Here is a 24,541-nt window from a genome sequence, read left to right as displayed (position 1 = left end):
TTTAGGATTATGGCCAGCTATGAATGACAGAAAGCCCCAATAATGATGGCTAAAACAAGACAGAAGTTTATTTCTCTCATATGAAGTTCTAGAGATAAGTATTCCAGTTCTCATATGTAGAGCCAGGATGTCAGGGACTCGGGTTCCTTCTATCTTGTTGCTCTACCATGCTTGGCTTCCATGTTTGAGCTTACCTCATGGCCCAAGAGCATGACTGCTCCAGTTCTAGTCATTATGTTCCTATGTCTTATTCTGTTCAGGCTGCTATAACAAAAGTACCATAGGGCTTCCCTGGTGGTGCAGTGGTTGAGAGTCCGCCTGCCGATGCAGGGGACACGGGTTCGTGCCCCGGTCCGGGAAGATCCCACATGCCGCAGAGCGGCGAGGCCCGTGAGCCATGGCCGCTGAGCCTGTGCGTCCGGAGCCTGTGCTCTGCGGCGGGAGAGGCCGCAGCAAGTGAGAGGACCGCGTACCGCAAGAAAAACTTAAAAAATAAAACAAAGATTTAATTAAATTATTATCTTGTCCCATAATCTTCAATGGGTCCCTATTACTTACATATTAGGTCCAAACGGTTTTACTGAACACAGTATTAAAACCCTTCATAATACCATTTCAACTTGTTCTCCCTCTTCTTCCCTACCCTACTTTATCCCTTTCAACTGGCCATTCTCTGAATATACCATGACCTTTCCATTCTCCATTGTTTTTCCCATGACAGACCTTCCACCAGAATGATCTCCTAAAACCCCAGCACCAACTTTTGAAATGCTGCACAGACATCCAAACCTCTTCCAAATGATATTTCTTTATAAAGTCATTTTTCACCACTTCTACTAAAAATAACCTACCAGTTCTCTGAATAGTTGCTGTTTTTATGCTTTATAATAAATTGTAAAATGTTCATATTCATAGCAACAATTATATTGTAAATTACATAGTACCCACTACATGTTCCTCACCTTTGTAGTACTGGGAACACCTAATCTCTGAATTTTTACCTAAGAGCTGCATAATACATATTCATTAAATGAGATCGGTATATAAGTACTAAATTTATAGAAAGAAGGAGAAAAACCTCAAGCCAGCTCACTTTGGATGAGGCACTCATTCAAATTGGATTAAAGGCTTTATCAACAATCTAGTATTAATTCTGTCTAAGTCTATATGTGCTCATTTGGAATTGTTTTGAGTGATTTGTGTTAATAATACAAAGCTGAATATGGATTTGCATCGGGAAGAACAACTAGTAAGAGCTATTTTCAGCTCTAACAGGGAAGTGACAGTTTTTCAATTTTTAGCATAAGTGTTACAACTTATCTCAGTCAAACACTTGCTAGGTCATTTAGTAGGTCACTTATGTTACTTAACTTTCTATTTTAATCTCTCAGGCCTATTCAGAAATAGGAAGAAAAGAAAATTATAGTTTTGAGTGCTACTAATTTTTTTGTGACAGAGAGTTGAAATGAAAATAGTTTCAACGTTGAATTGTCTGTATGTTAAAATAGGACTACAAATTCTATTTCATATTCATTTGTCCATGTTGGCTCTTTAATAGGTTAAGACAGGAAAAATATGGCTATATTTGTTAAACAAACTCCAAATTTAAGATTAATAAATTATTTGAAAATAAACCCCACATTGGCTTTATAAGGACACCTCTTCCTAAGAAATGGGATTTCATATTAACCCTTTTGTAATTTTATGTTATTTGTCCCTCTGTCTATCCCACATCTGACTTCTTTTTGTGGCCATAGTTCTTGTTTCTGATCTGATTAAAACTATTTCATGCACTTGTATTAACCTTGGTTTTAAGGGAGGACTGGGACACCCGTCAGAGCTCAGGATTACACATCACTCCAGCAGAATCCTAAGCTAGAAAAGAAGGCTTAGGTAAGTATATGGATGGAATGAAAATAAACCATAAGGCTAATATTTTTAGCTCTAATTCTATCCAATGTTGAGTCATTTTTTGATACAAGGAAAGTCAGTTATCTTTCTAGGGCAGGGGAAAACAAAAGAAAAGACAAATCATTCAGCCAGTGACTCATGGAATCATCTAGGTACAAAACAAAGCATAACAAAAACAACAAACCAGTATCTTTTTGCAAAGGTTAGTTTTGAACACTAGATACTCTAGGTTTTTGGTTCCTGTACTCACTTTGAATAAATAGATTTTGGAATTTAATTAAAAAAAAAAACAGATTTTGACAGAGAGTTTATCATTAAATGAAAGAATTTGGGAGGGTGTGTCTGGGAGCTAGAGTGTTCCTTAAACTGACAGTAATTAAAATGTGTATTTAGGGTGCCTCCTTGGTGACATAGGGGCTCGAGTTTACGACACTGAATTGGGGAGGATGAGTGGAATAATGGGTGGAATAATGGGAGTAAAGCTTTGTACACCCAGCTGAATGTTCTCGACAGGCTAGAGCTGTAACCAAGCTTCCCCAGGCTTCATCAACCTGAAGCTGAGGAGGGGGCCTGGAGAATTTCTGAGAGTTCCCAGAGGGTTCACACATGTACTCACGAATGTCCACACCTGTCACCTGCTGCCACAGTCCTGCAGAGTCACAGTGCTATCTACTGACAAGTCTTCCCAGCACAGTTGTCTACCATTACACTGGAGGCAGTGAAGCCCTTAAGATGACAAAGCTGTTGATGTTCTGCTGTGAAGTGGGAAGTAGCTGCCCTGATCCCCACCCCCATTCACATGCAAGACTTTGTTAGATGAGTCCCTAAGTTGTGCTCCTTGTTTCCAGTATATTAGAGATTTTAGTAAAATACCCATTTGTTTTTCCTTATTGCCCCCAGTCTTTGCAGGTCTCCGACTTGGGCAGGCTCATCATGCCTGATTCATGTCCCAGGGCTTCTCAGCTCCAAGACAGAGAGGAAAGGACTTCCGATAGGTCACCTCCCCAACTTCCACACATTTAAACCAGTCAGAACATCCACAGCCTAGCAGAGTGCTGACACGTGAATGAAGAGCCCTAAATGTTTGTCAGGGAGTAAATGACCAAATGAATCTTAATAACAATCACAATTTGAATCTTCTCCCACAATGCTTTTTAATCTACATGCAAACAGGCTACTGGCAGACTTTGTCAACCCTTTTCCCCAGACATCCTGGCTTGTCCAAATTCCACTTAGATTCAAGCTGCCTATCATTTAATTTCATTTTATTTCCCAAATAAATCTGTGAACTAAGTATTGATATCCCTATTTTATAGATAAAGGAAACTAACGCGCAGAAGTTTCAGGATCTGCCCCCCCCCCGATCACTTTTATCACATCCTTGTATCCATCCCCCAGCTGCTCTAGGCATTGGCTGCTATCAACTTTTGAAGAAGTGCTTTCTTCTCCAGGGAATTGCCCCATATTGAATAGGAGCTGCCTTGCCCTTGGTGCAGACCACAGCTAGTGACTAACACTGGGATACTAAATACTGAGCTCCTTGTCTCAAGAAGGGACCAACTCTGAGGTGCAATTAATGCTCCAGAGTTCCCACTGAATCAATGTCATTAAGAAGTTCAGTGGTGGCTCTCTTCTGTAGGCTGGAATTGATGAAACATTCTGTTATAGAACTAGGATCCCTAATAGCCATGGAGATGATAGGATTCCCAGAAGAGAAGAAGCCATATGGTAGCCCTTTACCACCAAAATCAACATGGGTATAATGTTCTTAATGGGCAGCAAGTTTGGAATGGAGTGGATAGGGGGCTGATCTCTAGGAATCTATGGAGATATTTAATAGAAGAAGGTGTTCTAAGGAGTGAGATAGATGTGCATCCACCAAGGATATTGCTTAATATATATAATCAAAAGAGACCAAGAATAGATGAGCAGAAGCCTATGATCAGCTGCCTCAGTGGAAAGTCATGATCCCTTGCCCATTTTTCAAGCCTGAGCCAATTTTCAAACCCACCAGAGAACGTCTCCATTGTCTGAAAAAGAGGCTAGATCCACATGAAGAAGGACCCTGCAACACCGTGGCAAGTGTATATAGTACTCATTCTCCCAGTTCTTCCCCAAAGGGTCTTATGGCTGTGCACTAGGGTAGCCATGCACTAGAGACAGGGGAATACATGGCTCTTTTAAGGACTATTAGATACAGAGTCTGAGTTGATGTTAATATCCAGAGACCCAAAGCACCTTCTGACACCCATTGTTAGAGTAGGAGTATGTGAGGGTCAAGGTATTAATAGAGACCTAGCCAGGTATACATGTCTACTCATCCACAGATCTACACAGAGATCATTTCCCCAGTGTTTGAAAGTATAATTGGAACAGACATTAGGATTTTACAGAACCTTCATATTAGTTCCTTGACTTGTAAAATAAGAGTTATTGTACTAGGAAAGGCAAGTAGAAGTCCCTGAAACTACACCCTCACCTCTCAGCCAAGACTGTAAATCAAAAACAATATTACATCTCAGGAGTGGAGTGGCAGAATTTAGTGTCACCCTCAAGAATTCAAAGGATGCAGGGGGGATGGGTCTCATTATATCCTCCATTTAATTCATCATTCTGGCCGAACTAAACCAGGTGAATTGTCTTTTTTCTTTGCATATGACCTTGATTTTTAATAATAAAATAAAGGCTCTCATGTATGAATAAACTTCAAATCCTCCTACTTTACCCCCTCAATGACATTTCTGCATTCCTTCTCTAGTCTTCAACAAAGGAGCACCTCTTTTCTCCTCAAATAACACCCTCCCATTTAGATTTTATCTGACCTTCAACTTATTCCATCAAATTATTCTCCTTTCTTTTAACTTCATCTTTTCCCTTGACTTGTTCTCAATCCTCAGTATATAAAGATGCTTCAGTTAGTCCGAAGTTAAAAATGAATTTACCATTCTACTAGTAATGGACATTTGGGTTGTTTCCATTTGGGAATCTGCTATGAACTTTCCGTTTACGTGTTGTTCTGTATACATATACAGAATAATCTCTAAGTCAGTGGTTCTCAAATTTAGTTTTCATCAGAATCATCTAGAGGACATGTTAAAACAGATTTCTGGGCCCCATTTCCCAAGTTTTTGATTCAGTAGGTCTGATCAGGGCCCAAGAATTTGCATTGCTAACATGTTCCCAGGTGATGCTGATGCTGCTTGATCCAGGGACCCTACTTTGAAAACCACTTCTATACATCCAGTAGTGGAACTGCTTGAACATAGGGTATGGATATCCTCAATTTAGATAATACCAAACTGTTTTCCAAAGTGGCTGTACAATTTACAGTACATTTCCACCAAAAATTAGAATTCCTCACCAATATGTTGTATTATAAAACTTTTGATAGTTTGCTAATAATGGTGGGCATATAGTGGTATCTCATTGTTCTAATTAACATATCTCTGTTTACTAATTATGTTAAAAACACTTTTTAATGTTTATTATCCATTTGGATTTCCTCTATTGTGTATTGCATAATCAAATGATTTATTTTTCTATTGGATTTTCTACCTTTTTAAAAAATCAAATTGTAGGGCTTCCCTGGTGGTGCAGTGGTTGAGAGTCCGCCTGCCGATGCAGGGGACACGGGTTCGTGCCCCGGTTCAGGAGGATCCCACATGCCGCGGAGCGGCTGGGCCCGTGAGCCATGGCCGCTGAGCCTGCGCATCCGGAGCCTGTGCTCCGTAACGGGAGAGGCCACAACAGTGAGAGGCCCGCATACTGCCAAAAAAAAAAAAAAAAAATCAAATTGTAAAAGTTCTTTATATATTTGGAAACAAATTTTTTATTGTTGTTATTGATTGGTTACATAGGCTGCAAATATCTTCTCCCAGTCTATGGCTTGTATTTTTATTTTTTAATGGTATATTTTGTTAAGCAGAAGTGCTTTCTTTTAATGTAATTAATGTACTAATCTTTGCTTTTAAAAAAAAATACATGATTGCTAAGTTTAATTTAACTGCTCTACCCAATCCTGCCTTATGAAAATAACAAAATGTTCCTATCAAAATTACATTGCGGGCTTCCCTGGTGTCGCAGTGATTAAGAATCCACCTGCCAATACAGGGGACATGGGTTTGAGCCCTAGTCCGGGAAGATCCCACATCCCGCGGAGCAACAAAGCCCGTGTGCCACAACTACTGAAGCCCGCGCGCCTAGAGCCCATGCTCTGTAACAAGAGAAGCCACTGCAATGAGAAGCCTGCGCACTGCAACGAAGAGTAGCCCCTGCTGGCCGCAACTAGAGAAAGCCCACGCGCAGAAACGAAGACCCAATACAGCCAAAAATAAATAAAATAAATAAATAAAATTACATTGCAATGTTAGTACAGGTTTGATGTTTTGTTTTTGATGCAACTCTACTAAAGTTTGGCACCAAATGCACTTTTAGAAAGTTTTAAGGCTTAATAGAGACTAATAATTTCTCAATGCAGCCTAGAAGTTGAGAAAAGAATACTAAGAATTCTTGAATCTTCCAAATACAGGCAGTCCCCAATGCATAGAATTTCTTCTAAATGCAAATGACCACCCCCATCAGGCTCATATGTATAGAAACGCCTCTTCTGCTTCTCCCAGTGACCAGACTACCCAGGCATTGTAAACCCATGCTGACGGCCTCACAAAGGAAAAGAAGGGGGGAAAGATGAGAAGAAAGTAAGGCAGAGAGTTCTGTCACTGCTGCCAAGAGGCTTTTGCTATAGTTCACGTTTTACTCTTTCCCCCAGGCCTATATTCCCACCTCCTGTTTCCCCCATCTCCACTCCAGAAATCCCTGCCTTTGGGTAGAGCTAAGAGATTTTCCTATCATTTGGCCGACAGCAGTGAGTGGCTTGAGAGGGGTGGACCACAAGGGCCAGCGCTGCAACTTCAGGTTTCTTCTTGACAGTCCAATTTGGAATTCACAATTTTCTTCTGTATTAGAAACAAAAACAAAACCACAGTTATAAATGGTAGCTCATTTCTACAACTAGAACATTACACTCTAAGTTAAACAAGTTAGTATGTTTGGGCTTAAAAAGCTAATCACCATTTATGACATTTTTAATGGGAGAAAAAATGCTCTGAATTCCAAACAACTTCTTATAATGACTTTCGAACCACAAGCCACTTAAAGGATGGAGACAGGAAGTACTCAATAGAGTCACATGGAATGAGTTTCTTGGCTCCAAAGTCAGCGGGGCAATTGAAAGAGGGAAAACTATCTGGTTGAAAAAGCCGCGTGCAAATCCCTGCAACGTGCCAAGTATAAGAAATGGAGTTTTGCAGGTAGCTCTTGCAGGCACTTAAGCAGCTAGACTGATGGGAATATGACTAAATACAGTTACTGCTTTCCTAAATTTTTATAGTGATGAAGGTATTTCTAGCACCTGGCCTCAGCTTTGTAGGCACTCATACCAATAGCTCCACCACCCTCTCTCCTTTGTTAACAGTTGGTCCAACAGGAGTGAAGGGTGGGAATTGAGACTGTAGCCCTTTAGGCACTGACTGGGAGAAACTTTTCACCTGACAGATTAAAGCAACATGACTCTTGCCATTACCTTTGGGCAAATATCATGGATTTGGCAGGCTGAAACTTTGCTGCCAAACTGCTTAACTTCCTGGCCTAAGGTCTCCAAGTCTCTTCTGGAAATTGTTTGTAAATATGGTCCAGAGGTTCTGCAAAACTTTATAAAGTGGTCTAAGCGAAATTTTCTTCCCCTTTGGTGTACCTGAAGAGCTGACTTTTTTCTGGAAAAGTAGCAGAAACAGACCAGAGTCAGTAGTCATTTATGTGAAGCATAAATTGCTTTTTAGATATTATTAAAGAATTCAAATCTCAGAGCCCAAGGTTCTTGAGCATTTTCTTCCCACCATTAACAGGAAGAAAGACCTATGAAGGTTTTAAATAACCCATTGCCTGAATATATCTGGATAGATTTAAAATCTTGCAGAAGTCAGTGGGCCCAGAGAGAGGAAGGACGGTAGCTTTGGAAGGGAAATGTCCATGTCATTGGGAAAGAATAAAGGCCAAGACTTAAGGCTGGTGAGAGGATCAAAGGAACAATTCACAAGCAAAACCGCCTGTAAAGAGACCAAAATCAGTCCCTTGTGAACGAAAGGCAGGCATTCCTATGTAAGACCTGGGGAAGGTTTTCCATGGCAGAAATAGGGCACCTCAGAAGATCAGGGTACAAAATCTTTCCATAATGCATAAGACCAAGAGCAACTTTTTGGTTTTTCTTGACAGCTACCGAGGAAAAGCAATCAAGATGTTCCAAGAAAAGACCGCAGAACAATAGGCGGGGATAAAATAGAAAGGATGCGTTGGGGTTTAGCAGTGGCAGTCTCAGGAGTGGAGACAGAATGGCATTTGGACTTAAATGCAGTATCCAGAGACTCCTCACAACCTTTAGTGTTACTGCTTATACCTTCCTTCTCTATCCCACAGCAATGGACAGATTGTTTCTTTGTTTTTTTTCAATGGCTTTAAACTCTGCTACTCTTTTAGTCATTTCTAGATACCCAGTTAGCTGACAGATCGCTGGTGCAACAAGGATGCGGAAGGTCCCACTTCATCAAGCCTCACTGTGGCCTTGCACCCTACACCCGCCTCCCCAGCCCTTCTTACACTTCCCCTCGTAGGGAATTACAAATGAGCATCGCTAGGGAGTCACGCTGGGCAGTCTGGAAGGCAAAGCCCTCTGTGCAGCTCTCAGGAGACTTCAAATACACAAGCCCTCTTCCCACCCCACTCCTTTGGGCTAAGAGACACATTCATATTTGACAGCCTATCCCTCGAGTTTCTTGCTTGGCTACGGGGAAGCAAGTTGCTTCTCTTAATGGAAGGAGTTGAGGCCCGTACCGCAAAAATACAAAAAAACAAAACAAATAAATCAATTACATGTTTTAAATAAATAGAACCGTATTTATCTATCATATAGTCTAAAAGGCAAAAGTCTCTTAAGTATTACAAATACTTTTTTTTGTTTTGTTTTGTTTTGTTTTTTTGGCGGTACGCGGGCTTCTCACTGTTGTGGCCTCTCCCGTTGTGGAGCACAGGCTCCGGACGCGCAGGCTCAGCGGCCATGGCTCACGGGCCCGGTCGCTCCGCGGCACGTGGGATCCTCCTGGACCGGGGCACGAACCCGCGTCCCCTGCATCGACAGGCGGACTCCCAATCACTGCGCCACCAGGGAAGCCCACAAATACTTTTTTTATTATTATTATTTTTTTCATGTTTCTCACTGCCTCTTTGATCAGGTCTTTATTCAAAATTAGCTGTCCAAAATGATTTGACCTTTACTGAATAAACAAATTTAAGCTTATGCAGCAGCCTTCTTTTCCTCTGTGCTGGGTTTCTTTTCTGTGGGCTTCTTTTTTAGCAGGCTTCTTTTCAGCTGCTGGTTTCTTGGTCACTGCAGCCTTTTTTTCCACCAAAGCCTTCTTTGGCTTCTTCATCTTCTTAACGCAAACAGCCTCCTTTCCCTTCTTTCCCACCACAGGCTTCTTGCCTGGAATCCCCTTCTCATCTGATTTGGCTTCTAGTGCTGCTGCTGCCCTATCCATCCAGATTTTGTGGTTCTTGGCCTGGCGAAGAATGGTGTTCCGGCGCGTGGTCTTTGCATATGGGTTTAGCTTCGACGTGATTCTCAGGTTTTTCAGTGGATTCTTCTTCAAGACTCTGCGATGAATCTTCTTGCGTGGTGCTCGGAGGGCTCTTTGGATCTCTGGGCTTTTCAAGATTCTGCTAAGGTCTGTATTGAGCATCTTGTGCATGGGGAGGTTGTAGTTACTCTTGAGGGGAGCAGCTTTACGCCAAGTGCCATACAGCTCATCTAACTTGTGGAAAGCACTTTCAGTCCAAATGCAGAAACGTGCCACATGCCCACCAGGAGCAAATTTAAAAATGTTCAGTTTGCTTATATTAAGCAGAGTAATTCCAGGGATGTTTCTGAAGGCCTTGATGATACCGTTGTCCTCATTACAGATGATGCAGGGTCCCCTGCGCTGGATACGGTGACAGTTTCTCATTTTGCCTTTGCCAGCTCTCATTCACTGCGAGGCGTAGACCTTTTTGATATCATTCCAGGCCTTAAGTTTCTTCAAAAGCAAAACAGCCTCCTTGGTCTTCTTGTAGCCTTCAACTTTATCTTCAACCACCAGAGGAAGTTCAGGAACTTCCTCTATACGATGACCTTTAGACATGACCAGCGCTGGTAAAGCCGAGGCAGCCAACGCAGAGCAGATGGCATATTGCTTCTGCATTGTATTCACTCTGGGGTGCCAACATCGCCAGGTCTTGGTTGGTGCAAACATGAGGGCCCCATGACACATAATTCCAAAAGCATCCTGACCAGAACAGTTAGTGCCGCCACCTCGAACCCTGGGAATTCGAGCCACAAGCTCTGCCAGTTCCCCAAGACTCAGCACTGGTTTGATGACCTGCTAATTCACTGACAGCATAGGGCTGTCTGTTGTTTTTGCTCAAGTTGGCGTGCGCAAAGTTCACAATATCTGGTCGAATGGGAGGCTTGAACACAGCAGGCAAAGTGACATTTTTGCCAGATGACTCCCCCTTTTCAGAGTACACTGATATCAGTGGACGAGCACACGCCATGGTGGGAGAGGAGAAGGCCACACTCCCCTCAACCTGGTGGCTACCACAGGAAAAGCTACAAATACTTTAAATAACATACATAAACAGATTATTCCTAAACCTAACATGAAAGTATTAATACTAATGGTATGATTTAATTTATCATCTTTGCATTTAATTATAAATCTTCCTCTGGTTAAAAAGTCATTCATCTACTAAATGAAGCAGCAGTTTTAACATTGAAGATGATCAGAGAGGTTCTGTTTCAGGAGAACTGAGGTTACCACCTGGAGCAAGTCATTGTTACTAATTATGCAATTTATAACCAGAAGATTACTTACCAGTAAGAAATTTGAGACTGGGAAGAGGACCTGGGGGAAATTTAGGTACAGGATAATCTTTTCTGAACTACAGGTGGACACGTGGGTCCTAAAAACCGTCTCTAAGAGTGGCTTCCAAGCCCAAACCCCTTAAGTGGAATTTCTCAACCTGCCTCTTCGAGTTCATAAAGTAAATAACCCAGCCGATAGCCATTCCTTGAGCCCTCTGCAGGCCCAGGGGTGTGCACACCAGCAGCAAGTGAGCCTTTGGGAGGACAGGCCAGGGAAGAAGACTGCACAAGCCCTGTGATTCTTGGAATTTGTGTTTCGAAGCTTGGTCTATGTGTGTTTGAGCCAGGGGTTAAGGGAGTATCAGCAAGGATGGGTACATCCCCTTGACCCATGGACTTTTCAGCTCATGGGAGGGTGCAGCTAGGGGGGAGCCATAGCAGGACCTTCGAAAGTGATGGGGGTCCAACACCAGGTCCACTCTTGCCTTGATCTAGGGGCAGAACTGCACCTAAACTAGGACAAAACTTCAGGTGCTTTTCTGACTTTTTAAAGTAAAGCTATTAAGCCAAATATAAAGATTATCCTAACAAATCAAGGGATTCAAAAGTAGAGACGAAAGCCTATACCAACAGCATTTTGCTCTCTCGAGGACCGCATAGAATAAGATGGTGACTGGACATATTTTTGTATTTCTATAGAACAAATCAGTTCCTCAGACAACTGAAACTGTTAACTCACTAAAACTTTATTATTAGAGCAGTCCTCAGGAGCTGTAATGCAAGAATTCCTTTATAAGAGAGGGTTAGAGGCAGATATCTAGTTGGAAGTGGGGAGACTTGAAACTGCATTTGCAGAGTGGTTTACATAAGCTGAAGAAAATGTGAAAGGAACAGGTGGGGAAAGGGCACCATTGGTACTTTGCCATGACTGTGTGTGCCAGTCTGTTCCATCCCCCAAATTCCTTTTTGGCTTTAAGCTACCATAAATAAATTAACAGCATTAAAAGTATTGGGCTTGCTTCTGTGTCATTTTCTTTTTGGGCCACTGTACACAGCATATTAACACAGATCCTTTGGGGAATGCTAAGTTAAACACTCATAGGTGACAAATGAAGGAGAAATAATACAAATGAATAAAATCACAAAAATACACATACAGGTTTTGAACTATGTTTTCTGTTTTATGAAAATAAGCGGAACTTGTGAAAAGTGAAATAAACCATACTTTGATAAGCCCAAAGTCTTCTCTTCTATGCACATACTTTTCTAAAAATTCAAGATGAAACAACTTCCCTGTGTTGAATCAAAACTACCAGGCATTAAACCTCCCCTAGGAACTAGACAAATTTTATACTTTCTCAATTCAAATCAGAAGAAAGGTGTAAACTCAGCTCCTATCCTCCAGGTTAACCTGTGACTTTTACTCTATGTAGACCATAATGAGTCACATGTTTAATTGGATACCTGAAATGTTGCATAGAAGGTCATTCCTATCCAATTCACTTTTTTTTAATAGTAGGTCCTTGTTGGTTATCTATATTAATATAGCAGTGTATACAGGTCAATCCCCAATTCCCAATCTATCCCTCCTCCCCAATCCATTTCACTTCTTGTTCTCAGATTCCGTACGCTAATTTTTGATTACTGATGTTCAAGGACCTCAGCTGAACTGACTCAGCTATGAAAAATTATTCCTTGCACTCTATATAGATAACTGATTGAAGCAACTCTAAAACAGTTAAAATTTAATATATTCATAATTTTGTAAAGCCTTGTCATGGGTCTTTTTTACTGACATTAACTCCATAGAAAAAGTTGTTCCCCCCAAATCCACATATTTTAGGCTTAAAGTAAAGGATGGTCATGACTTTGAGGTGGATAGTCCCAACTCCTGGGGAATGCTTTGAGATTTGGGGGCATATCCATGCTTAATCCAGTGTGTTAATCGAATTCAATGAGTATTTATTGAGTGCCGACAACGGGTAAATCACTGTGCTAATATAATGGAGAAAAGAGTTACATATTTCAAAGGAACTTATGTTCAAATGAGATATGCCAGTTTACAGCATGATTTATGTAATTATTCCTTTACTGTTGTCACCAAAATTGTTTCCAATCTTTTGTTGTCATTTAAGATGCTATCGTGAACATTCATCATTCATTCATTTTTTCACTGAATATTGATTCAGTACCTATGATATGTCAATCATTAATCTTAGTGCTGCAAGATTTCATATTACTGCAACAAATGGAACATGTACATAATACTTCAAAGTTCCTTTGTGAAATTTCTCCTGTGAGAAATTTTTGTTCAGAAATTACACCAGCTTGTGATTGAATGTTATCACTAAACAGAGAAGGACCAGCCTATAAAATCTCAAGTGAAAAGTTATTGAATACATGCCCATGGCAATCATATCTGCTCTAGGAGAATTTTAAAAGTACAGAACACTTTATCCTTTTGAAGTATATGCCCAATTAGAGATAAAACCCTCCAAAAATTGAGGGTTCTAGGTCTGCTCAGATATATGAAACCCATGGTAGCTGGCAAAAGAAAAGCTGAAGCTAAAGACATTTTTGACCACAGCAAAATAGGATCATGTCCAGCAAACTTCTTTTTAAAAATTCCCTAGATTCCATATCACCTAAATTCCACATCATCACTTAATCCAGCTAAACATAAAACCCCAAAGTAAAATACGTATGATGATAAGGGAAAGATTGCTTGCTTTTCTCCTAAATTATCAGTATAGTTGCCTTTGAAAACACAGCAAACCAAAGTTTTGTCTTCAGCATTTCAGTCACAATGTAACTTTCCTGCTTACCATGGTTGAGAAGCTCAAGGTGCCTAATTATAAAATGTTCTCTGTCACTGGTCTGTTTGTTGGCCTTAAATACTGTTTTGGCGACCCCTAGTGTGAAACATGATATCAACACCTGTACGTACAGAAAATCCTTTTATAACTTTAAAACTTGCTTACAGAAAAAGGGTATCTAAAATAATTTTTCACCAAATGAGATGTGATTTTTGTTCATTTCAATTTGAACTTTGTATTTTTCTGCAATAGTAATAAAATTTAAATATAATTTCTGGATACACAAGATCTTTGACAATCAATAAGAGGGTAGTTATTTAGAGTATAATACACCCATACAGTGGAATAGTATGCAGCTTTCAAACAAGACAAAAAACCCAAAAAGAATAAGGAAGATTTTTATGTACTCATATGAGATGATCACCATGATATGTCAAAGAAAATAAAACAAAAAGCAAACAAAAAAGTCAAAGTAGAGAACTATGGTGAGCATTTTGCTACCATCTAAATTTTAAAAGGGGTAAAATATCATATATATCTGTACATACTTAAATAAATATATCATATATAATTGTGTTTTCATTTTAAAAATCTCCGGAAGGATAAATAAGATATGCATGGCAATGGTTACTTACTGAGAATGGGCATGGGAAGTGAGCACATGTTGGGAACTGCATTCCTTTGTACGCATTTTGGGTTTTGAACAATGCCTTGACCATTCAAAATATTAAGTGACTTTAAAAAAATTTAAAGCCCGCAGCTTTAAAGATAGACCAAGAAAAGATGAAAAGAGAAAAATGTTACCTCACATTTGCAGACTTAAAAAATAGACTAGACAAAATGTAATTTTCTATCTAAAAACATATATTTTTTCTTTTCCTTATACATTCTTTTATTCTATATCCTTTCCACTGGCATCTTGTCTTGCTTATTTTCCTCACTCAAATGCCAAATTGTACGATGGCATTTGATAGTTACATTGAAGCAACCTAACAGGCAGGATCCACTTGAGGTAGTATCTTGGGGCTGGAAATAGTAACAGCTCTCCTGGCATGTCTTGCCAACAAGGCCACTGGTTCCAAACCAAAAGTCTTTATTTACAAGAAGTGTAAGAAAATGTGATATTCTTTACTAGGTGACAATTTAAGACTCATAAGGAACATCTTTAAATATATATAGCAGATACCCAGGAATAAATCTAATAGAAGATGTGAAAGATCCATATGGAGAAAATTATATAAGCTTTATTTAAAGTCAAAAAAGTAGACTTACATAAATGGAAATATTTACTATGTGCATAGATGAGAAAATTCAATATAGTTAAGATGACAGTTCTCCCCAAATAAATCTATAAATTCAATGTAACTACAATTAAATGTGAAGCAGGGTTTCTGTGTTATCTGTAAGCTGATCTTGATACATGGAAGGTTTTTTTTGATGACTTTGAGAGTCATTTGGGGCACTAAGAGTACAAAATACTATTCAGAGATTTATTTAGATTTTAAAAGTTAATGTTCAATTTATTAAAGTTATAAATTGAAAATCTCTTTCCTTAAGCATTTAAGCTCAGCAAAAAATCCTAAACTATTTATTAGCTTAGTAAATTTTCACAATCACTTTTAAGAGGCTTTTGGATAAAATTTAGTTTCACTCCAAATTTTTACTCTTAAACATTTTATACCATACCTTTTAATGTAATACTTCAATTTTCCTTTCAAGTATTGCAATTGTCTGACCTAACAAATCAAACCTTCTCATGTACTTAAATTATTTTCACAAATCTAATTAATTAAATTTACAAATGTTTTTTAAAGTTCTCATATATTCCACATCACTATATAAAACAGTGATGAATTGTGCCCCAGCCCCGCCAAATGGTGGGGTTAAAGTCCCCAACAAACATTTAACTGCTAACACCTAGTAACTCAGAACGTGACTGCATTTGGAGATAGGACCTTAATGTGAAATGAGGTCATATGGGTGGACTCTAATCCAATATGACTTGTGTCTTTCTAAGAAGAGGAGATTAGAACACAGACACACAGAGGGAAAACCCTGTGAAGACACAAAGAGAAGATGGCCATCTGCAAGACAAGGAGACAGTCCTCAGAATGAAACCAAGCCTGCCAACACCTTGATCTTGGACTTCTAGCCCCCAGAACTGTGAGGAAATAATTTTTCATTATTTAAGACACTCAGTTCTTGGTACTTTGTTTTGGCAGCCCTAGGTAACTAATATACCTTGGCTCTTAATTAATACATGTAAATGTATTTCCCATCTAGCTCCAAAGGTCTTTGAATTTGAGGTTTTTCCTCTCATATCCTTAGAATCATTCTTAATGATATAGAAATAATATTAATTTTCATGGCTTTATTTGATTACTCAATCACAATTTCCATGAGGATTTTACTGACAATTCTAAATTCATGTGGAAGAGCAAAGGATCAAGAATAGTTAAGACAGGGCTTCCGTGGTGGCGCAGTGGTTGAGAGTCCGCCTGCCGATGCAGGGGACACGGGTTCGTGCCCCGGTCCGGGAGGATCCCATGTGCCGCCCCGTGAGCCATGGCCGCTGGGCCTGCGCGTCCGGAGCCTGTGCTCCGCAGCGGGAGAGGCCACAACAGGGAGAGGCCACAACAGTGAGAGGCCTGCGTACCGCAAAAGGAAAAAGAAACAAAAAACAAAGAATAGTTAAGACATTTACGAAAGAAGGTACAGGATTTTACCCTGTCAGATATCAAGACTTACTGTAAGGCTACAATAATTAAGATCTTGTGTTACTGGTATGGGTACAGACAAAGAGCCTAATAGAATAGAATGCCCAGAAACAGACCTACACATGTACAACAGAAGCATTAAAGATGAGTAGGGAAAGAATGTATAATGAGTGATTGGTTATCACTGGGAACTAGTTAGCCATATATAGATCCCTAAAGCAAAACAAAACAAAAACTTCCAGGTGGATTAAGTTTCTAAACATGAAAAAGCAAAATTCTAAAACTTTTTAAAGAAAATGAAGGAAACTATTTTTTATGGTCCCAGAGTAGAAGAGAGTTTTGTTTATTTTCATTTTTTTAAACCCAATGCAAAAAGCACAAACCATAAAGGAAGGCTGATGCATCTGACTACTTTAAACTTAACTTCAGTGTAACAAGAGATACCCTCTCTTTCCATAAAGAAAGGGTAAAGATGAGCCCCAGACTGGAAAAAAAATATTTTCATTGCAAATAACTGGCAAGCGAAGTATCCTGATTATTTAAAGATCTCCTTAAAAATTAGTAAGACAAAGATCCCAATAAGAAAATGAGCAAAGGATATGAATATGCAATTCACAGAAGCAGGAATATAACAGGCCAATAAACATTTTTTAAAAAGCTAGATAAAACACATAGCTAAAGCTACATATATCAACAGGGATACTGACGCGGAAAAAAACTTTCATAACAATACATACATAGTGTCGTTTATATGATGCTTTTAAACATGCATAACAAAAACATCTATTGTTTATGGATATACAAACTTTCAACAATCAAAAACACAGGATCAGGATAATTAATTCTAGATTCAAGACAGGATCCTGAAGTGAATAAATTAGGGAGGGGAATACAAAGAAATTTTCAAGTTCATTTGTACAGTTTTATTTCTTTAAAAAAACAAAACCAAAACAAAATAACAAAGTTGGGAACAAAAATGGCAAAATGGCAAGGTTTGATATATCTGGATGGTAAATCCACAGGCATGCCTTTATTTAATAGTCTCTACGTTTTAGGAATGATACATTTGTTATAACAGTTTAAACTGAAGGGGCAACATTTTTTTTTCATTTTTGATACTGGCATTTATCTGATCCCATAAGGAATATTTTTGTAATTTAAAAAATGTTTTTAAGAAAATAAAGTTGAGGGCTTCCCTGGTGGCGCAGTGGTTGAGAGTCCGCCTGCCGATGCAGGGGACACGGGTTCGTGCCCCGGTTTGGGAAGATCCCACATGCCGCGGGGCGGCTGGGCCCATGATCTATGGCCACTGAGCCTGCGCGTCGGGAGCCTGTGCTCCACAACAAGAGAGGCCACAGCAGTGAGAGGCCCGTGTACCGCAAAAACAAAAAACAAACAAAAAAATAAAGTTGAATGTATTTAAGAGTGTATTTAAGTCATCATGCTGTACATTAGATCTCTAGACTTACTGGTCCAACATAACTGCAACTTTGTACCAGAATAAAAATATTTTAAAATTATCTTTCACCTAGTAAAGAGTTCTATTTGGCTGTCAGGCAGTTGTTTATCCATTCATCAAACGTTTTTTGAGAAACAATCTCTGCCAGGCTATGAGGATATCATAAAAGAAGCTTATGATACAAGACATCATCGAAGAAAGTAAACAATTTTTCAAGTAGTTTGTATTCGCGTGAGGAAGTTCTTAAACCAAATATTGGTTATAAAGTGATAATAACAAAGAGACGTACAGGATAAAAAGAGGAAGAATTTACATCTGTCTGGAGTAGCCAAAGGCAATTTCAAGGAGATACTTTCGAGCTGACTTAAAGGGAGAAATGTTTGCCGGGGGAACAAAAGCATTCCAAGCGGTGGGAACAGTTCCTACGGAGAAATGGAGAGGCGAGGCGCACGGAAAGATGAGAAAGAAGTATAGGCTGAGGGCGTGTAGGGTGGGGTGAGGAGTTGGAGGGAGGATATCAAAATTAGAAGCTCAAGAGGAAGGAGGGGCTTGATATGGGCGCCGGAACGTGTCGGAACTGGTGCTGTACTTTTGTCACCAGGCAGGAAACGGCGGCCCTGCAAGCGTTGAAATAACTTTCCACACAACTTGTAAGATACTTGGTTGGCACCAGAACTCGCGTCTCCTGACTTCAGCGTGGTCCACCTCTGGTTGTGAAGGGGCTAGTGTGCCTCGTTAGCTTCGAAAGCGGAATTACAGCAAGAGTTCATTTGCCCAGGTGCTTATAGCCCTGTCCTATTAGAGTTTCTCATTTCCACTCAGCCCCAAACCGCCGGAGGATGCTTCACACCTCCCAGACACCGTGCTCCCTTAGGCCGCCCACCGTCTTTTAAACATCCCTCAGGGGTCCCAAGAAGCCTTCGCTCACCACCTCTCGGAGACCACAAGTCCCAGCATGCAAAGCTCCTGTTAGAAAAGGGCCACTAACTAGACCAGGATGCAACGCTCTGCGAAGGGGGCGGGGCTCTCTATAGGGGCGGCCCAGTGGTAGCGTCGCCTGGGCAACTCCAATTCGGTGACAGAATACACTTCCGCTTCCGCCTCTGAGCCCTGGGACCGGGAGTCTGCACGACTTCGTAGATGTGACGCCATCCGTCTGCGACAGCGCGGCTCCGGAGGTTACGCCGGGTGGCCTCTCTCCGGTTTGAAGCCCCAGAGCAGTTCCTTGTCGTCTGCGGCCTCTGACCTGGGAGCAAAGGGAAGAGCGGCGAGATGACGGACCGCTACACCATCCACAGCCAGCTAGAGCATCTGCAGTCCAAGTACATCGGCACCGGCCACGCCGACACCACCAAGTGGGAGTGGCTGGTGAACCAGCACCGCGACTCCTACTGCTCCTACATGGGCCACTTCGACCTTCTCAACTACTTCGCCATTGCCGAGAATGAGAGCAAAGCGCGAGTCCGCTTCAACTTGATGGAGAAGATGCTGCAGCCTTGCGGCCCGCCAGCCGACAAGCCGGAGGAGAACTGAGACCTCGCCGTGTCACCGCTGTACGTGAGCACCTCTCCCTGAGTTCCGCCGGTTTGCCGTCGTTCCCGCGTGTTCCTCCCCCAAGGGGACTGATTTTCCATGCCTCTGCTTCTCGTGCTTTACTTGTGCAGAGGTGCTTACTGGGGGCGTCCCGCCTGACCTGCCTTCCTGTGGACCCTGTTTTCTTGTGGAACACAGCGTTGGGAGACCGTCAGGACCCCTGAAAACTGTTACCGGACAGTGGAGAGAGCCTAAAGCCAGCAAACGTTAGAGAAGACGGCACTGGAGTGAGACGGGATTTAGAGGCTCGTTTTCGGCTAGTTGATTGTCGTTGTTGTTTTTTCCATAAAGTTTGGAAATGTTTCAGTCTCTTGGTGTGGACTACTTGTGTTTTGGTGGAGGGGTCCAGGGACGGCTCTGGAACTGTGGTTTCAGGGGAGGCGGGAGGATGGTGGGGGGATAAATAAGGGGACGGTTACGGAGGGGTTGGGCGGTAGTGCAGGACCAACGTTCATTGCCGGACACTTAAATGCGTCCTGCACAACCTTTAGAATGTTCCCCAACCCCGACTTTTTCCAAGAGCTTTTTTCAGGCCCATAACGCTTTCAGTATTGAGGTTTGTGATCATTGTATCCCTTCTTTTTCTTTCATTCAAAAATATCTTTGCTGGCATTGCCCTCTCTCTGTAAATTGCATCCTCTCTTTCTTTTGGGACTTTGTGGATGTGTCTCGAGAATTGACAAGCTGTCAAAACGAGTTCTTTCATTAATTCACCATTCAACAAATATCTGTTGAGCGCTATGTGGCAGGCATTTCCCAAGCTTTAGGGGCTTGTATTACACTAGTTGGGGGAGCAGGAGGCCCCACGAACTGTAGACGTAAGTAAGCAAATGTTAGAAGGTGCTGTGGAGAATGGGAGTAGCAGTAGGGTTGCAGTTTTAAACAGGACGCTCATGTTAGACTATTAAGAAGGTGACATTTGAGCAGAAACTTTTAAGGAAGTGAGGGAAATAGCCATGCAAGAACTAGAGATATTACTTTCCAGGCAGAGGGAACTTCAGTGCAACGTTTCTAACACAGGACTGTGTCTGACTTGTTGGAGGAACAGCAAAGAAACAAGTATGGCTGAAGGGAGTGAGCAAGGGAAAGAGTACAGGGATAGATTATGGAGAGGAAACAGATAAGAGTAGAGCCCGGTAGTCCAGTGTAGACTTGTGGCTTTTACCCTGAAAAGGTCGGGAGCCATTGGAAGATTATTAAATGATACGATATTATATTATATTTCAGATAAGTGGGTCTCAAACATTTTGGCCTTGGAACACCATTACATTCTTAAAAATTCTCGAAGACCCCACAGAGCTTTTGTTTTAGAAGGTTATAGCTGTTGCTGGTCACCAAATTAGAAATCAAAACTGGGAAAAATTTTAAATACCTGTAATTCATTTTTAAATAATAATAAAACCATTACATGTTAACAAAAACATTTTTTATGAAAAATAACTATTTTCCAAAACAAATAATTTCGTGAGAAAAATGGTGCTTTTTTTTTTTTTTTAAACAATTTTGCAGATGTCTTCAATGTCTGGCTTAGGATAAGACAGCTGGATTCTTGTATCTGCTTCTGCATTCAAACTATTGGGATATGAAGTTTTGGTTGAAGTATTTAAAAAAAGCCACTTCACGTAAATATATAGTAAGGGAGAAATCTTTTTTTTTATTTATTTTATTTATTTATTTTTGGCTGCGTTGGGTCTTTGTTGCTGCATGTGGGCTTTTCTCTAGTTGCAGAGAGCGGAGGTTACTCTTCATTGTGGTGTGCAGGCTTCTCATTGCAGTGGCTTCTCTTGTCGGGGAGCATGGGGTCTGGTGTGTGGGCTTCAGTAGTTGTGGCACGTGGGCTCAGTTGTTGTGGCAGGCTCAGTAGTATCTTCGAGGGATGTGGGATCTTCCCGGATCAGGGCTCAAGCCCAGGTCCCCTACACTGGCAGGCGGATTCTTAACCACTGCGCCACCAGGGAAGCCCCAGGGAGAAATATTTTAATAGCCTTTTCAAATAATTGTAGATATTCTTTGACACTCTAGCAAAACCCAACAAGTGGTAATTTCTTAGAAATTAGTTACAACATGGGGTCCGGTCAATCAACTTTTCATTCTCTATTACATTAAAATTCATTAATCTATCTTGAACTTTGTGGATCTTTTACCCATACGTGATTTTGAAATATCTTGCATTACTCATTTGGAAAGTGTTGGCTCACTGAGTTACACAGGCCCTCTAAGTGTTGACACATTTCATTGTGTCAACATACCACAATATGTACTTCGTACATATTATTAGTATCACCACTGATCTCATCAGGAAAGTCTTATAGTATTTGAAAGCTGAAAAACTAACAGCGGTGGTATAAGTTTTCCACAATTTGGAGTTTTTGCTTGATAGCTTAAATTTGGTCACTGATAGCAAATACTGTCTGCTGTTTTCCTTGAAGTGACAGGCCCATTTGGTTCATTTTCAAGAAAATATCTGTCAAATACCCTGAGTAACTGCAGTTCGTCAATCTTTCAAGTAAAAATGATGTTCCTTAAAAAAAAGCCAGCTGAGTTTGTAACTCAATAGCAAGTGCTTTTTTCTTGAGAAAACCGTTGTGCTTTGGTGGCAGCAGAAATGCTTTATGCATACTACCAATTTTGTCATGAGAAATATTTTAAAAGATGTGTCCTCGTGGGCTAAGAGTTCATAAAATCAGTACGTTTTATTGCTTCATCAAGGACATTCTGAAGTGAAACTGAGTTGATTTTTTTATTTTGTTTTTACTGAGAGTACATGGCAGTGGAGAATACAATGACTTCCAGTAGTTCGGTGCCACTATCTTGATTGATGCTAAGTGCTAGTAGTTTTACTCACTGTTGCTTTTGTACCATCTGTACAAATGTTAACACAGTGAAAATGGCGAATAAAATCTTAGTATTATTAAGAAAATAGTGTTGACTTCACAGATCTCTGAAGTTCCTTTCCTACCATTTTCACTTGAAAATAAAACTGAGAGACTGACAGATTAAACTATAGTTATTTAGACTTGAGTATTTAGCAGATATTTTCTCCATAAATGAATGAGATGGGCCATCACTTCAAGGAAAACAACTGAACTGCTGTTTCAGAGGATCTTTCTGGCTGCTGTGTTGAGAACAGATATAGGTAATGTAATAGAGAACAGATTGTAATTGTCAGCAATTAAATAAAAGTATCAATATAAATGCTTTTCCCCCCATAAAGAGTAGGAGAGAGTCAAACTGTAAATCCCCATCCTTACAAAATTGGCATGAGAGTGAGCCCTTGTCCCTCATTGGAGTCTGTAGCAGTAGACCAAGAGAGATGACAACCTGAATTGGAAGTAGAGAAGAAGGCACTGGATATTTAGTATGGGGTAGCTTATATAAAGAATCAAATGAGGACTTCCCTGGTGGCACAGTGGTTAAGAATCCGCCTGCCAATGCAGGGGACACGGGTTCGATCCCTGGTCCGGGAAGATCCCACATGCCATGGAGCAGCTAGGCCCGTGGGCCGCAACTACTGAGCCTGCATTCCAGAGTCCACGAGCCACAACTACTGAGCCCACGAGCTGCAACTACTGAAGCCCACGTGCCTAGAGCCCGCGCTCTGCAACAAGAGAAGCCGCTGCAACGAGAAGCCCGCGCACCACAACGAGGAGTAGCCCCCGCTCGCTGCAACTAGAGAGAGCCTGTGCACAGCAACGAAGACCCAATGCAGCCAAAAATAAATAAATAAGAATCAAATGAGTAATGTGGAAAATAAAGAACTGCAAGAATTTAGAAGAAAGTTAGTAACCTAAAGACCACCATGAACTGGCTTGGTTTATATTGTTAGGATTCATAGGGACAAGGATTTTGGTCTGTTTTATTACCTGATATAGCTCAAGTGTCTAGAATTGTGCCGGCACATCACAAGTGTTCAATAAATGTTGAGTGTTGAATGTGGAAAGATAGGGCTTAATCTAGACAATACTCTAATTTATGTTTTAGGCAGTCTTCAAGTTCACCAGAGTAGGTCAGACCAAAGAAAAGAGATATTTGAAAACATGCTTCTTAGATAGTAATAATAGCTAACATATTGATAGCTTTTATGGTGTACTAAGTGTTCTATCTTATGTGATCTCTGGGAGGTATTATCTTTGTTTTACAGATGAAACAGCTTCAGAAAAGCTATTTGCCCAAGGTCACACAATTACTATGTGGCTAAGCCAGGATTTAAACCAAGTCTTTCTAGTTGCAAAGTACAAAGTCTTAAATATACTGTTGCCCAAGCAGGTCTAGTATATGAAAATCATATTAGAATAATTTGAAATAAGTTACTGTCTCAGATGAAAAATGGAAATATTAAAAGTTTAGTAGGTTCTAATGAAAGAATATCAGACCAGTGTGAAAGTTCTTATATAACTCTAAGTAAAAAAATGTAATTTGAAATATATTGCATACAGATAATTTTAATGGGTATAATAATTTATGTGGAAAAAATCCATTGAAAAATTTGAAAGTAAACAAAATGCAGTTCAAATAAATTTACTTGAACCTGTCACTCTTCTTCTGTACTGGTATAAAATAAGATTTGTATCAAACACAGGAGGGCAGCAGATGATACTCTGGTAGAAATTGCTTTTGGAAAGAGCTCTAAACTTGTAGATTTCTGCTAATGGGAGAAAATCAATTCTTTTTATATTTATTTTCAGTGATGTCATTAGAAAGCCACTTTATGAACTATAAAGTGATAAACATGTTTATCTTTGACAAATATGTAGTGAATACTACAGATCACGGTATTATACTTACAAGGATGGGACAAGGTAAGGACCCTACCCTTAAAAGGATACTAGTTAGGGAAATGAATACAGCACCACATAAATAACTCTGATCTGTAATGGCAAGAGGTGAGTGCTAAAGAAAGATATAGAAAAAAGGTGATAGAGTTTACAAGAAGAATTTTTGAACTGCCTGTGCGGGAGTGAGTGGATGAAGACATTGTTGAGAAAGAGGCTTTTAAGCAGGACCTTGAGTGATAAGTAAGATTTATTTTATTTTTATTTTTTTATAAATTTATTCATTTTATTTTTGGCCGCTTTCGGTCTTTGTTGCTGCACGC

The 24,541-nt window shown here is 40.3% G+C and overlaps 1 protein-coding gene and 1 pseudogene across 1 annotated transcript; one reads left to right on the top strand and one right to left on the bottom strand.

The window, feature by feature from the left end:
* Positions 1-9,241: 9,241 nt before the first annotated feature.
* Positions 9,242-10,566, bottom strand: LOC111166582 (large ribosomal subunit protein uL4 pseudogene; annotated as a pseudogene).
* An 8,423-nt stretch (positions 10,567-18,989) lies between these two features.
* SF3B5 (splicing factor 3b subunit 5) lies at positions 18,990-19,755 on the top strand. Its single transcript, XM_022558401.2, has 2 exons — positions 18,990-19,406; positions 19,518-19,755. The coding sequence occupies exon 1, from the start codon at positions 19,126-19,128 to the stop codon at positions 19,384-19,386; it is 261 nt and encodes an 86-aa protein (XP_022414109.1). The 5' UTR covers positions 18,990-19,125; the 3' UTR covers positions 19,387-19,406; positions 19,518-19,755.
* Positions 19,756-24,541: the final 4,786 nt, after the last annotated feature.

The sequence above is a fragment of the Delphinapterus leucas genome, chromosome 12 (assembly GCF_059928025.1).
Source record: "Delphinapterus leucas isolate spDelLeu-1000000601 "Yukka" chromosome 12, BTC_Dleu_Yukka2, whole genome shotgun sequence".
Taxonomy (NCBI): domain Eukaryota; kingdom Metazoa; phylum Chordata; class Mammalia; order Artiodactyla; family Monodontidae; genus Delphinapterus; species Delphinapterus leucas.
This window is presented reverse-complemented; position numbering and strand designations above follow the sequence as displayed.

Bases quoted from the DNA above. Each gene is read 5' to 3' on its own strand.
- SF3B5 (XM_022558401.2), top strand. From the start codon at position 19,126: ATGACGGACCGCTACACCATCCACAGCCAGCTAGAGCATCTGCAGTCC.